The 17,060-nt window shown below is 36.9% G+C and overlaps 1 protein-coding gene across 7 annotated transcripts in view; it reads left to right on the plus strand.

Annotated features, from left to right (window-relative positions):
• SIK3 (SIK family kinase 3) overlaps positions 1-17,060 on the plus strand; it is a gene marked incomplete at its 5' end in the record, with an annotated part of 260,849 nt that overhangs the window by 125,869 nt on the left and 117,920 nt on the right. For all 7 annotated transcript variants that reach the window (XM_081153135.1, XM_081153139.1, XM_081153137.1 and 4 more), the window contains 2 exons: positions 10,593-10,709; positions 14,673-14,736. In XM_081153135.1, coding sequence (XP_081009261.1) covers positions 10,593-10,709; positions 14,673-14,736 — 181 coding nt within the window. The remainder of the gene's footprint in view (positions 1-10,592; positions 10,710-14,672; positions 14,737-17,060) is intronic.

Consider the following 17,060-nt stretch of genomic DNA (forward strand, 5'->3'; position numbering starts at 1 on the left):
ATGGGTTGATTTTTGCTTAGTAAATTAAATAATAAATGATTAAAGTGATTCTAATGGTTAAAAATTTAAAGTAAAATTCTTGGTGTTATTTTAGCAGCTTTTCAAAATTCTACACTTGTATAGTAATGTCAGTTTAGAACTATCACAGGTTAGAATTTAAGATGTATGTAATCTTGCTAAGGGAAAGGATGGACAGTCTTATTAAATGTTAACTCTGTTATTTAAGCACATACATCATTTAGTTGCATTTTAACATTTAATGTGAACAATAATATTAACGTAAATATAATATATATTATAACCCATATATTATATATGAATGGAACAGTTTTTCATTTTTTTCTTTGCTATTGTTGTTTATCAATTATTTCACCCTCACCCTTAACATAAATATCAGAAGTTTGAGAATTAATTTATATTTACCATTAGACTTTCTAGGGGAGTGATTTAAGTTAAACTTTACTGTTCAGTACATGAAATGCAAATATTTATTATGGAAATAAAATCTGTTTGAGTAAAAAATGTGATGACTACTAAATATAAAGAACTCATTGAATCCAGAACAAGTGCAAAACACCATAATGCAATATATTCCCATTTTGATGGAATCCCAGAGGGGTATTTTCTGCCAGCACTGATGGTGTGCAGCTGTGATTAGAAAAGCTCCTCAGAAGGTACTTGGTGCAGTGGTCCTGACAGACACAGGGAAGGTGGCTTTTTAACTCTGGGCTGCCACAGAGAAGACAGCCTGGTGTCATAACCATTCAGACTAGAAGTGAATGGTTTGACAAGATGTATGTCTTGACAAACAATTAGCTCACACTACTGGCACCTAAGGATATGAGAGTTTAGAAATAGGAAGGATAAGATGCTATCTGATTTTAATAGAGATTGCTTCCTGTTTTCCTTAACTCTTCATTACCAAGTAATTGGGAGATATAAGAGATGAGGAATTTAGGATAGTTTTTCAACTGTGGTTATGTTTCCTTGGTTCACTCAGCTTCCTTCTCCTGCAGGCTATATTATTAGGCCTTACGCCATATTAATTTAATTTAAGACAATTTAAAATATGAACTGTGGCTGACTGTGTTCACCAGGAACAACACTACCATTGTATGGTTAGCAAGATCCACAATGCAGTAAACCTCCTTTGGGGAAGCTTAAGGAAGTTATGCTGTGCCAGTTGACTGTATTTCTCTTTCCAGCTGGTGCTTTAAAACACTTGGAGTGTTCTAGGTGCTACGTCTAAATATGCTTAACAATACACAGCCTCCTTGATAAATGCTGTTCTTTGGAAGAGCATAATCCTTCTGTGAGTCTGTGTTATTTTTACCTATGAGCTGGCACTCCACATATATTTCATTAAGAAAATTCATCTTTGAATGCATTCAGCTTTCTGCCTCCTTCTAACCTCACAATTCAGGCCAATGCAGAGTTCTTTATTCACATTGTCTCACCTTCTCTGTGACAAACATTTCATCTTTCATAGCTTAATTTCCTACCATAACTTTAAATTTTTCCTTGAAATAACTTCTGCCTGCTTTTATTTTATTTCAGAACATTTCTTTACAACCATTATTCTTTTTCTGCCCAATCTTCCTCTCTTTTCAAAGCATCTCCTAACATGGTCTCTCCTAGAAAATGTTCCATGTGCACTTGAAAAGAATATATATTCTGCTATTTTGGGGTAAAATGCTCTGAAAATATCAATTAAATTCATTTGATCTAGTGTGTCACTTTAGGCCACTGTATTTTTGTTGATTTCTCTCTGGAAGATCTATCCATTGATGTCAATAGGGTGTTAAAATACCCTACTATGACTATATTACTGTCAGTCTCTTCCTTTATATCCATCAATATTTGCTTTACATATTCAGACCGTATGTTATGACACAAGACAAAAATCAATAAATTTAAGAAGATTAAAATCATATCAAGCATCTTCTCTGACTATGATGGTATGACACTAGAAAAAAACTGAAAAATACACACAGACATGGAGGCTAAATAACATGTTACTAAACAGTGAATGTGTTAACAATGAGATCAAGGAAGAAATCAAAAGATACCTTGAAAGAAATGAAAGTGAGAACACAACAACCCAAAATCTATGGAACACAGCGAAAGCAGTTCTAAGAGGGAAATTCATAGCATTACAGGCCTATCTCAAGAAACAAGAAAAATCTCAAATAAATAATGTAACTTTTACACTTACAGGAACTCGAAAAAGAACAGTAAACAAAGCCCAAAGTGAGTAGAAGGAAGGAAATAATAAAGATGAGAGCAAAAATAAATGAAATAATAAAACCTAAAAAAAAAAAAAAAAATACAAAGGACCAATGAAACCAAGAGCTGGTTTGTAAGAAAACATGAACAACTATATGTCAACAAATTGGGCTATCTAGAGGAAATTGATAAATTCCTAGAACACACAATCCTTCTAAATGAATTAGGAACAATCAGAGAATCTAAACAGACAGGTTATAACTAATGAAGTTCAAGCAGTAATAATAAGAACAATAATAAAACTCCCAACAAACAAAAGTCCTGAATTGGGTGGCTTCAGAGGTGAATTTTACCAAACATTCAAGGAAGAACTAACACCTATCCTTCTTCAAACTAGTCCAAAAAATTCAAGAGGAGGGAAGACTCCCAAGCTCATTTTATGAGGCTAGCATTATCCTAATTCTACAACCAGATAAAGATACTACAGAGAAAGAGAATTATAGGCCTATTGAACACAGATGCTAACATCCTCAAAATATTAGCAAACCGGATCCAGCAATTTATTAAAAAGATCATACACCAAGATCAAGTGGGATTTATTCGGGGGATGCAAGGTTGGTTCAATATCCACGAATCAATAAACGCGATGCATCACATAAACGAAATGAAGGATTAAAAACCACATGATCATATCAATAGATGCAGGAAAAGCATTTAATAAATTCCAGCACCCCTTTATGATAAAAACTCAGCAAAGTGGGACTAGAGGGAACATTTCTCAATGTAATAAAGGCCACATATGACAGACCATAGTCAACATCATACTCAATGGGCAATAACTACAAGCCTTTTCCTTAAGATTGAGAAAAAGACAGGGATGTCTACTTTTACCACTATTTTTCAACATAGTACTGGAATTCCTGGCCACAGCAATCACACAAGAAGAAATAAAAGGCATCCAACTTGGAAAGGAAAAAGTAAAGCTGTCATTATTTTCAGATGACATGACACTGTATATAGAGAACCCTGAAGATTCCACCAAAAAACTACCAGAACTGATAAGTGAATTCAGGAAAGTAGCAGGATACAAAATAAATATCCAGAAATCAGTTGTATTTTTATACACCAATAATGAACTATCAGAAAGGGAAACTAAGAAAACAATCCCATTCACAATTTTTTCAAAAAAAATAAAATGCCTTAGGAATAAATTTAACTAAGGATGTAAAAGACCTGTACCAGGAAAGTTATAAGACACTGAAGGAAGAATTTGAAGAAGATATAAATAGCCCTGGCTGGTATGAGTCAGTTGTTTGGAGTGTTGTCCTATACACTGGAAAGTTGCTTTGATTCCTGGTCAGGGCACATACCCAGGTTGTGGGTTTTGATTCCCCAGGTGGGGCGTGTATGGGAAGCAACCGATCAATGTTTATCTCTCACATTGATGTTTCTCTCTCTTCCCTTCTTCCTTTCTCTCTCTCTAAAATCAATAAAACTAAATTAAAATAAAAAAACAGAAGATACAAATAAGTGGAAGCATATACTGTGTTCATGGATGGGAAGAATTAACATTATTGACATGTCCATACTACCTAGAGCAGTCTACAGATGCAGCACAATTCCTATCAAGATAACAGTGGCGTAGTTCACAGAACTAGAACAAACATTCCAAAAATTTACATGGAACCACAAAAGACCCTGAATAGCCACAGTAATCTTGAGAAAGAAGAACAAAGTTAGAGGAATCATGCCACTGGATATCAAACTATACTATAGGGCCATAGTAATCAAAACAGCATGATGCTGGCATAAAAACAGACATAGATCAGTGGGACAGAATAGAGAGCCCAGAAATAAACCCATGCACGCCTTTATAGTCAATTGATATTTGACAAAGGAGCAAAAACATACAATGGGGTAAAGATAGTCTGTTCATTAAATAATGTTGGGAAAGTTGGACAGATACGTCCAAAAGAAAAAAAAAAAAAGAGACTACATCCTTACACTATACACAAGAGTAAACTCAAAATGGATTAAAGACTTAAAAGTTAGACTTGAAACCATAAAAATCCTAGAAGAAAACATAGGCAGTAAATTTTCAGACATTTCTCTCAACAATAATTTTTTCTGATATATCTCCTTGGCAAAGGAAACAAAAAAATAAACAAATGATACTACATTAAACTAAAAAGGTTTTGCCCAGCAAGGGAAACCAGCAACAAAATGAAAAGATAACCCACTCAGTGGGAGAACATATTCGCCAGTGATACATCTGACAAGGGGCCAATATCCTTTGGGGAACCACCATACTATTTTCCATAGTGGCTGCACCAGTTTATAGCCCCACCAGTAGTGTATATTTGCTCCATTTCTTTGCCAGCATGTGTTATCTTTTGTCTTTTTGATATGGACATGCTAATAGGTGTGAGGTGATAATCTCATTGTAGTTCGGTTTGTATTTTCGGTGATGATTAGTGATGTCGAGCACATTTTCATGTACCTGTTGGCCATTTGTATGTCTTCTTTGAAAAAATAACTGTTTAGAATCTTTGGCCCATTTTTCAGTTGGGTTATTCGGAGTTTTTTGCTATTGAGTTGTATAAATTCCTTGTATATTTTTGGATATTAACCCCTTATCAGATAAGTGGTTTGCAGATATTTTCTCCCATTCCATAGGTTGCCTTTTTATTGAAATTCATTTTAATAAGATGTTTTAATTGGCTTAAAATAGTATTTCTTCATGTAATCAATATAAAATTTATTAATGAGATAGTATACATTGTCTTTTGATATTAAGGCTTTGACATCTGGTGTATATTTTACATTTATAGTCCATCAGTTTGGACAAGCCACATTTCATGTGCTCAGCAGTCACATGTGGCTATTGTATGTTGTATTAGACAACACAGATCTAGACCATAAAATGATTTTAGATCTGAGCTGAAAGTAATTCACAATGACAAAAGTTTGTTATCTGCCTAAGTTTTAGGACTTTTCAATGAGTAGTAGATCTTTTCCTAAAAGAATGTTGAGAAAAATAAACTTTTCTTTTAAATATGTTTTTATTAATTTCAGAGAGAGGAAGGGAGGGGGAGAGAGGGAGAGAGAAACATCAATGATGAGAGAGCCATTGATCGGCTCCCTCCTGCATGCCCCCTACTGGGGATCGAGCCCCCAACCCAGGCATGGGCCCTGACTGGGAATCGGACTCATGATCTCCTGGATCCTAGGTCGATGCTCAACCGCTGAGCCACACCTGGCTGGGCAAAATAAACTTTTCTTCACATTGTCATAATGTTTTCTCTTCCCTTCTTAAAAGCATTCATTCTTTTTACAGTGTTCTGTGAAGTGATAAATGGTGCATATGCTTACTAGTATAAGGCAGCACTTTTTTTCTTTTTGGAGGAATTTTAGCACTTGTAGGCTTTGCATTGTCCTTCCAAGTAGTACAGTCCATTTGTTGTAGCACATCCCTGAGTGAAGAGACCTACTTATTGCAGATGGGTAAAGAGGAAGGATGGTTTGGTTTGATCTTAATATCGAACTTTTCCTTGGCTTATTGGCTTTTATTTTATTACCTTATCTTTCCTGTGATTAGGATATCAGGATATACAAGTGAATTATTGCTGTTGTGAAGAAACCACTGTTTTTTTCAACTTTATTACCTATGAGCATTACTGTGCTTACAAAAATGAGGTAAGAGTCGAAAGAACTGTGGCTTAGAAGTAAGAATTAAAGGGGGATAATGGCTATTTTTTCCCCTTCTAGAATGAATGATAAAGAACTGTGACTTTAAATTTGGCATAATCTCAATTTAATTTTTTTGTACCACATGCCAATGGAAAAAGAAGAATTTGTTGAATGGAAATATATTGGGTAGTGAAATTCTTAAGGACTCTCACGGTCTATCTGTTTAGCAATATATTTGATACAATGCCATGCTTAGTTAATATTAGTGTCAGTTCACAAAATCATGCTCATTGCAAGATAAAAGAATTATGTGTAGAGCAGGCAAACTTAAGAAATATATGGTCACTTGGTAATGTGTTAGAAGTTTTCTTCTTGTACTTTTTATGTGTAGTGCAAGTATGTGATTCAGAGATTTTCAGCACCAAATTCTTTGAGGGTTTTTCTATTTACCTCCAATTTATTTCTTCCTCTGGACACATTTAATTTTTCAAGCAGCTGGTGTGTACTTTATGCTAAAATCTTTATAAGATAGCCTCTAATAATCTGTTGCAGTAAAACGTAATAATCCTCAAAATAATCATACCTGCTTGCCAGCTACCTGCTCTCTGATGGCGTAGTTTCTCTGTCTCATTGGTATTTTTCTGCTCTTTAGAGAACCTCCACTTTCCAGTTTACAGTGAAGGTAGGAGCTTTAGGAAGTTGCCTTTTCTGTTGAGTGGTTTTATCAGGCACGTGTACCAAGTGGCACTGAGTGCCCTCCTTGCTGGTGTAGCTGCTCAGTATGCATGGAGGATGGACGGGGCCCAGCCTGCTGTGAAGAAGCAGACCACTCTCTCTGGCACAGCCCTCAGGGTCAAGTCTTGCTGTGGGTTCCATCCTGAGGTTCCGTGTGACTTTCCTGAATGGAATGCATTTTTCCCCCCAGTTCTATTCCTTCTATGTTCTTTGCACATCAGCTGGAAGCAGCCAGTGGATTCTGTGTGCTACCCACAAATTGTTAGGTATTTTGCTTCTGGGTCCCCCAACTAGTTCCTTGAGTAAGGAATTGATGTGTTTCAGATCCTGGATTTTGTTACTTAGTGACTCAAATTTAATTTTTGCAGAGTAATGCCTAAAGTTTAAGGCTTGATTCCAGAAAAGTAGAATAAATAATAGCAGTACATGTAATTAATGTATATTGTGTGTTTACCTCATGCCAGGCATTATACTAAGCAGATTGCATGCATTAGCTCAGTTAATTCCCTACAACCTATAATATGTATTCTATAGTTGCCCACATTTTATAGATACGGAGCTAAAGAAAAATTAACTTGCTCAAGATTATACCCTAAGGGACAATTCCAGACACCAGAGTCCTCCTTCCTTTTTGCACTATATTCAGCTGCTAGGCAAAGCTTCACCTTTCTGTGTTTTGTTGAATCTTGAGTCTTACTGAAGAGTAGACAGGTTGCCCTGGCCTGTGTTGCTCAGTGGTTAGAGCGTCTACCCGCAGACTGAAGGGTCATGGGTTCAATTCCTCATCCAGGGCATGTACCTCTGTTGCAGACTTGAACTGAAGCCCCCATTGGGGAAGCCTGTGGGAGGCAACCAATCAACGTCTCTCTTACATCGATGTTTCTCTCTCTCTCTCTCTAACTCTCCCTCCCCTCCACTCTCTCTAAGAAATAACAATGGAAAAAATATCCTCAGGTGAGGATTAACAACAACAAAAAAAAGAGTAGATGTTTTCAAAATCTCTTTGTGTCTGTCTTCTAAGACAGATTATATACTTAATGCACTTTTCCCTGAAGAGATAATACCTTTTAGTATGTATTATCATGTTCTCTTTATGTGAGGTCAGATAGATTTCTTGTTAAGAAATCTAAAAGTACATCCATACTATGCTACTATCTTATATTAAAAATACTTATTAATTGCTTAGTATATGTTATAAGATCTTAATAGCCAACTTTGTTCTTATAGATGATTAGGTTTGGTTTTCTCTTTACGTTATGAATGTCCTGTTTCCTCAGAATGTAAATGAAATTCAGATTGAATCCACTGTGAACCAGGAGTCCCCTGTATGACTCTCCCAATTACAGTGTGACCCAGTACTCTTTCAGGGGTGAAAAAGCACAAAAATATTGTCATGTGCATTGAAGACTCTCATTCCACACCTCCACTCTCCAATCCCCTGTTACTTTTTCTATGTTATCCATTGTAGACATGGGCAGAATAAGAGATTTCAGGTCCAGTCTTTGGACAGTTAACAATCAACAAATCCTAGTTGTGCTTCCCAACCTTTTGTGCATAGTGGCACACACAGAATATGAAAATATTTTCTCTGAGGTACACAAACGAGGTTCTTTGAGACTGGACTTCCATTGTCACCTACCCACAACCTTAGGTATACCTGTAACCCATTTTCCAGCACTTCTGTGAGTTTCTAAGCTTATTATATACAGGGTGCCCCCCCCCCAAATGTATACATACTTTGAATAATTATTAATTCCAATGAGTTAAATCTGAAAAGAAAGAAACATCAATTGAGCTAAGAGTGTATACATTTTTTTTGGGACACCCTATATATGAAAGTACTCTGTAAACTGTAATGTGCTATTCGTGTGTATTTATTTTATAAAAGGACTTTATTCTATAAAAGGACTTTATGTACTCTGATTTTTTTTGTTTTGGGAACTGTTCTTAAAGAACTAGGTACAGATGCCAGACCAGTTGCCAGAGTGAGTATGTATGTGACTTGGTGCGGTAATGGGAAGAGTGGAAATGCTAGTGGTTAGGGGTCATATGATTCAAGACTTCTTATAGAGATCAAACAGCTGGTGAGATTTGTTAATTTTGCTATTTCTCCTCATGAAATTCTTTACCCTCCTTTCTACCCATCCCAATTCTTTCCCAAGATATGCCTTCTTTGTGAAGTCTTTCCCTATGTCTACTTCTTTTCCCCCAGGTGAAGGTCACACGCTATTATTGTTCCTTGTACAAAGTACCTTATACCTTGTCCAAAGCTTTCCTGATTGTATTTTCAACACTGTACTGTTTGTTCCACATGTTTCTTTCCCTACTGACTTGTGAAAGTTCCTTGAAGTTGAGGCTATGTCTGGTGAATCTTTGTAGTTCAAGCTGCACGCAGCTCATTTTATTACATTCTGTCATTAGGCAGGGCTTAACTACTCTTTGAATTTAGCTAACAGTTGCCTCCTTGTGCCTGTCTCCCGCTGGTCCGCATTCTACCTTCTGCAGCCCTCACAGCGCCGTTCCTTCACGCTGGCCAGCACACACCCGAGGCATCTGCCGGGCAGAACCCACGCGGTGCTCGTTTCTCTGGGCTAAACATTTTTAGTATTGATAGTTTGCTTTCTTGGTTTTTCTTTTTTGCTTAAATAAGTATGACTTCTCTCTACCTCTCCCAGTGTTTAGAATCACAAAATTTTAAGAATTGAAAGGGGCTAAAATTTGCCTAGTCCTGGTCCTTCATCCAACTAATACTCATTGATTACATACTGATTGAGTTATTGGAACTGACATACAGAGATATTTAGAGGCACCACAATATTTTGAATATTTCACTAAGAATAAAAGGGAAGTTTAGATTGAGTAGGTTTTTTAAAAAGTTCACCTTTCATTGTTTTAAAACGTTTGTGCTGCTGGGTATTTTCAGAATAACGAGCAGAAGAACAGGCGTTCGTGCTGATGCCGTGCATCTCCACAGGACAGAAGGACCTTCGGGTTCTTACCCTGTTGTTAGTAAGAATTTCACTCCAGCCCCGCCGGGCGCAGCGCGGCGGCTGAGCGTCCACCTGGGATCCGCGATCGGGGTTCGGTTCCCGGTCGGGGCACATGCCCGGGTTGTGGGCTCGATCCCCAGCCGGGGGCGTGCAGGAGACAGCCGATCAGTGACTCTCATCGTTGATGTTTCTCTCTCTCGCTCTCTCTCCCTCTCCCTTCCTCTCTCCGAAATCAATAAAGATATATTTAAAAAAAAAAAGAAAAAAAGAATTTGACTCCAAAGCTAAGCTACTTGGGCTTCAATCCTGGATCTATGCATATAAATGGTATCTCTTTGTGTCTCAGTCTCCATATTTGTAAAACAAGGTTAACAATAATAATATGGGGTGTTGTGAGGTTTAAATGAGTTAGTACTTGCAAAGCACTAAGAATTATGTCTGGCACACAGAAAATCTTCAGTATATGGTTACTGCCACCGCCACCACCACCACCACCACCATTATTGAGCTATACAAGCGCCTGTCGAGATGTGGAACACACCTTTGCAATTTCTCGTTGAAGCTTACTAAATCATCTCTACTTACAATATAAGTTTATTGTCTTAATAAGAGGCCCTACATACATTCTCTGCATCAACGCATAATTTACTCAGCCTGTAACCACATCTATGTAGTAATGAAGTACTTTGTCACAGGGTTTTACTGTAGGAGCAATTTAAGAAATGGCAGAAGACTCATTAGCTTTTGAGTCTGTTCCTCTGAGACAAATTTGCTAAAAATCCATTTCCTGTCTTTTTAAAAAGAGTAAATTCATTTTCTTCATTGTCATTCTGTAAACAAAATATTGGCAGCTTGTGTTTTGTGGAATATAATGTTTTAAAGTGAATTTAATTTTCCTTAGTCAACTGCTTTTAATGATGCATCAGAGTAAATTTTCTCCCCTGTTGTCAGGTTGCTATCAAGATCATAGACAAGACCCAGCTAGATGAAGAAAACCTGAAGAAGATTTTCCGGGAAGTTCAAATTATGAAGATGCTTTGCCACCCACATATCATCAGGCTTTACCAGGTGGGAACCCTAGTGGCTTATTGTATGGCAACAAAAAACCGGCCTTTGGAAAAGCGGTGGGTGGTGAACATCTGCAGCTTCTTTTGTTTCTGTGTTCTTATGTCCACCCTAGTATTTCCCTCCATGGTATCCCCTGCAGGACTCATGTTTCCTCTGGCTGTTTAAAATGCCCACACAGGCATTTTAAATTTGTTCTTTAAAACTTGGGTGCCATTCTTAATGACAATTACATAAAAAGATTATTCAGAAGATGATGAGAACCTATTTATTTAGATCAGAATCCTAAAACCGAATGGGAAACTCAAAAGAAACAGTGTTCAGAGAGATGAAAAGCCAGAGATGAATATAACATTTTAAAATAACATTATTTGAATACTAATTTCTGTGATAATGTTATGAATTATGATGGCAAAGGATATTTTAAGTATGGCTTTTTGTATCAGTCAGAATCTACCTATTTTCTATTCTAGTAGTGTCTTGACTTAGTTTTTAGTTTTCCAAGGTGTAGCATTTGATTATTTTGATAACCAAGAGATTGAGTCTGTATAATGGAAGAGACTTTTAATTTAGTTTTCTTACCTGTCTAAGAAACATGAGTATTCCATGCTATCATAAAAAATGATTCCCTTGCCTTACTGCAAAAGCAGTAAATCTAATTGCTGGAATTTTAAGCCAGATCGGAGGGGAGGATCTTGCCTTAGCAGGCTGGTGGAAGTGTTATTTTGGAAGAGGTGGGGCTTTGGGGTGCTTTTCAAATTGCATTGTGTTGGCAGCCACAAGCTCTGCCTCTACTTAGAGTCATTTCTGCTCACTGCTTTCTACTAGAACAGCCATCACCTACTTCTGCAGGAAGTGACCACCCACGTGGTTCATTTGCTGCTGTTGGTCTGCCTTAAATGGTTACTGGCCCAGAAAAAATCATGTCATGATGTTAGTATGTGTGGTTAAGGTTACAGCTTTCGGGCTGTCCTCAGACAGCAGCTACTCACATAATGAACTAGATCAGCAGAGCAGACTTGTTGAAATTTATCAGACTAAATTATGTTGAACCCCACTTACATTGTGCCCCAGAAGCAAACCTGTAAAAGCTTTCTGGTGTTCCTGAAGACCTGCATTGGCAAACTCGGGGGTGTCTAACCTCTGCTTCCTTCCTATCCTGATAGACTGAGTGAACTTCTTGATCTCACTTTTTTTTTTTTTTTAATATATCTTTATTGATTTCAGAGAGAGGAAAGGAGAGGGAGAGAGAGAGAGAGAGAGATAGAAACATCAATGATGAGAGAGTTATTGATCGGCTGCAGCCCACAACCCGGGCATGTGCCCTGACTGGGAATCGAACCCCAATCGCCTGGATCCCAGGTCGCTGCTCAACCGCTGAGCCACACCCGGCCGGGCTTGATCTCACTTTTAAAATAAATCATCCTTATATGATTATAGGGCTCCTAACGCAGACCTTTCTCAAGAAGTTGACTTAAAGGTATTAACCTTATAACTGAATTCTGCAAGTTTACCTTTCTTACCCAAAATTTCGTTAGCCTATAAGAATTTCCATACTTTCAGCCCTGGCTTTGAACAGTGCTCCCATTTAAGCTTTAATTTTGCTCTCTGGCAGCTTGTATTGTTAATGGGAGATTCTGAGCTGCCAGGGTGAATGGCTGTCAAATTGTCTTCGTATTGTATGAAGGTAGATTTCAGGTCATTTGCCAAAGCTTCAGTCTCCTCAGGTTTATAGAGTTAGCCAAATATAAGTGAGCTCTTGAAGAGTTTAATAATAATAGAACAGTAAAAGGCCTGGAGGTAAAAAGGGTACATATTCAATATCACATTTATTTTTTTCTTTTATTATTTTTCTAAAGACTTGCATATATTTAGAGCACTTACTTTTTGTTATATAAATCAACATATAGAGAGAGCTTGCAAGCAGTGGGCTAATATCACTAGTATTCAGCTTTTTTTTTTAATCCTTACCTGAGAATATGCTTCACTAATTTTAGAAAGATGGGAATGGAAAGAGAGAGCAAGAGAGAGATTTATGAGAAAAACCTTGATCGGCCACCTCCCATACACCCCCCCAGCCAGGGACTGAACTGCAACCTAAGTATGCGCCCTGACTGGGAATCAAACTGGCAAGCTTTTGGTGCACAGACACTTCAACCAATTGAGCCATGGCTATATAGAGTTTTTAAAAATTGAAGAGAAAAAAGAATGATACAGTTATTAGATTGGGAAATTAAATTGTGCACATATACACTGGAGTACCATGAAACCATTGAAAAAGAGAAGTAATCTATTGTAATATAATGCATAATACTGTTATAGTTATATGGTATTAATGTGTAAAGATGTCAAAGATAAAATGTAACTGGGAAATAATTTAACAAAATTATTAACTCTGAAGTGTAGTGAAAGTCTAGAATGCCTGAATATGATAGCTGCTAGCCACACATGGCTATTGAATATTAAAATGTGGCTGGAACAAATGAGGAAATGAATTTTTAATTTTATTTAAATTAATTTTAGTGTAAATTAATTTTAGTGTAAAAACTTTCTGAATTGATTTTGGACATATTAGGGTAAATAAAATATACTATTATATTTCTATTGGACAACACTTCTCTAGAATGATATAGAATAAGTTATTCACAGTGTTTCCTCTGGGGAATAAAATGTAGGGGTTTGGGAAGAGGAAAGCCTTTGGTCTGTGTTTATATTATAGGTACTTAAAATGTTTATAATGAGAGTATATACTCATATCTTATTTTAAAAATATTTAATGAACCAGGCCAGTCTGGTTGAGCGTCAACCGATGAACCAGGAGGTCACGGTTTGATTCCCAGTCAGGGCACATTCCCGGATTTCAGGCTCAATCCCCGGTAGGGGTCGTGCAGGAGGCAGCCAGTCAGTGACTCTCTCATCATTGATATTTCTTTCTCTCTCCCTCTCCCTTCCTCCCTGAAATCAATAAAGATATATTTTTAAAATATATATATATATATTTAATGAAAAAGGTAAAAAGGAAAAAGGAACTGACAACATACTACAACTAATTTAAACAGGAACAAATATTAGCAAAATATATGTAATAATCATCATTTATTATATTATATTTATATACTATATTGCATGTTTATGTAATTATAATTATAATATATCACATATATACATATGTAAAAAATTATATGTAGTCCTGGCCAGGTGGCTCAGTTAGTTGGAGCGTAGTCCTGTACACCAGAAGGTTGTGGGTTCAATCCTAGGTTGGGATGCACGCAGGAGGCAGTCAATCGATGTTTCTCTCTTGCATCCATGTCTCTCTCTCTCCCCCCTTCCTTTAACTAAGAGCAATAAAAACATATCCTCAGGTGAGGATTAAAAATATTTTTAAAAACTATATATAAATACATATTAGCAAAATAGAGACCAGACAAAACACGTATGAATAGTTTGTTACTGGAAGTGTTGAATATTTACATTATTGATAAGTGGGCAGTAGAAAGGAAAGTTGTCATTTCTATTTTTTAAAAAACACACCCGTATGTTATTTCTGTGCAGTTTTTGAGTGGTTCCCATTGTTTTCCCTAAGGCTGTTTTGTTTGGTTAGATTTTGGGGGGGAACATTTTGAGCTTAAAGTGATCGATGTTAAATTTGAACTTTTGGGTTCTTGTCAGCTTCTTTGTTTCTCAGTTTTGTGGAGTTTAAGAGAGATTACAGAGGCTTCATGGAACAACAAAAGAACTCTCTCAACTAGTAAATATTTCCTACTTTTAAGAACTTGGAGGAAGATCTTTTCTCCCTTTCTTCTTAATAACATTTATATGTCCACTCCCACCAATGTTTTAAGTTTCCTTTAAGTAGTAATGATTATTAATATTTCAAATGACAAAGGAGGAGTTATTAGTTTCTCTTCCTATGATGTCAGCCTATCACTTGTGTCACTGTCTGTCACTTTCCTGCCTTTGCACTAGGTTATGGAGACAGAACGGATGATTTATCTGGTGACAGAATATGCTAGTGGAGGGGAAATATTTGGTAAGTACATTTATTGCATTCTTTAAACAGCTATCGAGCACACTTATGTCAAATCTAAAATAGCTGTTCAGTGCCTTTGTCACTTGAGCAGCTGTCACTTGATGCTGTCCTTGAGTGCTTTCATTTTCTATCAACAAAGTAATTTTAATTATTTTTGATTCACCTATTTCAGTTTCTTCACCATCTTCATTTCCTTAGCAGAAGTGTTTTGTTCATTTCAGTCAGGTGTTGACAGTTGAGATTAAAGATCTCCAGAAACAAACATTCCTTCTGAGCATGTGACCAAGGGTCTTTCCTGTTGCCGCATTCTAACTGGGGTTACCAAGTGTGAGAGAATTTTGGTGGTGTGTGAGCCTCTGTTGTGCGAAAAAGAGGCACTTAGAACAAGCAATCTTCCCTAATGCATTCTTCAAACTTTGTTTAAATATAACATGTAAGTATATTCCTTACCATGCGTTCAACAGTTCACAAGTCTTGTAATTTTGGAGGTTCTGTCTTCAGTAGATATTTTTGTTCCTCTAATACTTAGCACAACATCAGAATTAAGCAGGAGAATTTGTTACCAGGAAATCTCACTTTTCAAGGGGGTAAAAACTGCCCCCAATTTTTTTTTTTATAACGGTAATAAATGGAGCCAAGTAGAGCTGAAGGCTAAACTTTCAAATCTAGATTGACATGACTTTCTATTCCTAATTATTTCCCTTTTGGCAAGTGACTACAGAGAAAAGTTCTTCTTAATATAATTTAGGTTTATCTAGTTTCTTTTTTTTCTGGTTTTGTTTTGGTTTAAATATGGATGGTAAAATTTTGACACGTACTAATTTAAAATACATTTAAAAGCACGAAATCACGTTTAAAGTGGAATGTTTTTATAAATGACAAATCAGTTATGACTGTGGATTTTTTGGTGTGTTAAACTTTCCTCAGACATCTTATAATTTTGTGGCTAAGAATCTCAGGGTAAGTGTGAGTCCTTTTTAAAGGAGATTTTTTTTATAATCATTATGTCTTAATAATATGTTTAATTGACTTTGTATATGTGCTTTTGCACAGTGTTAATCTTGAGAGAATAGAGACCATGTCATCTTAATGTTCATAATAATAAAATAACCAAACACAGTACACATCAGGTCTATTCTGTTCTCTAGGAAAACAGATTGTAAGACTACGTAAAAGATAACAATTCCCTGGTCACATACATTCTTTGTGGGAATGTAGCTCAAGGCATGTGGAAACAGAATAGTACTTCTCATGGTATTATTTTAAACGATTTAGATGAGGAATAAAATTATGTGTTACCCAAAGAAATCATTGTGACTGCAACAGGGATGTAACTATCTCATGAATTCTGATTTTTAAATGTATCTGTGAAAAAGATGAAAGGATAGGCTTAATCAAGTATGTGAGCTTTGGAGGCAGTTAGACCTACTTTTGAATCAGATCCTTGCCACCTTTTGCTGCTTTAGAGCAAATTACTAAATGATTCTGGGATTCATTATTTTCTACAAAAGTAAGACCTGTAATACATGCTTCACAGTTGTGAAGATGAAATGAGGAGGCATATGTAGAACCCTAGCACTCTGCTCCGTTCACCTCCATGTTGAACAAATGGGAGATTGACTTCTGGTGTGATAACAGGAGGAGCTCTGCTGACCCACTCCCCAGTGAAAATTATTTATTAAAATAAAATAAAAAAGCAAACACAGCCGTTTAGTCTCTGGAAATGGTCCTAAGGGTGAACAGCAAATGAAGAAATATTTACTCAGGAACATCTATAAAAATTTGGCAAGCAATGAGAGAGTCTGGGTATTTTAATCCTCACCCAAGAATATGGTGTGGTTTTTTTAATTGATTTTGAGGGAAGGTGGAGGGGAGAGAGAGAGAATGAGCATCCATCATCCGCCTTCTCTTAGGCACCCTGACTGGTAATCGAACATACAACCTTTTGGTGTCCAGGACAATGCTCCAACCAGCTGAGCCACATGGCCAAGGTGAGAGTCTGGGCTTTTCAACCAGTACTACTCTCTCTTTCCCTCTTGCCAGCTCAGCAAGATAGAGATGCTACTGAAGACTACTCTAGTTGGAATAGAGTTCCCCAACTCCCACACCTCCAACTTAGACTAACAGCTTTCTTCCCAGAGGAACAGGACCTCAGCATGTCTCATCTTTCCCCCAGCTAGCTGCCTACTGCTCCTAATAAGTCCTGGGTGAGTGCAATTAAAGAGTGGGGACTCTTTTTTCCCACCCAGCCCTTATTTACAGAGTTTGGGTATGGCATGCTAAGAGTACTGGGGCCCAGATCACTCTTGCCTCAAGTTGTAAGT

Source organism: Miniopterus schreibersii, assembly GCF_964146895.1.
Source record: "Miniopterus schreibersii genome assembly, chromosome: 12".
In the NCBI taxonomy this organism is placed as follows: domain Eukaryota; kingdom Metazoa; phylum Chordata; class Mammalia; order Chiroptera; family Miniopteridae; genus Miniopterus; species Miniopterus schreibersii.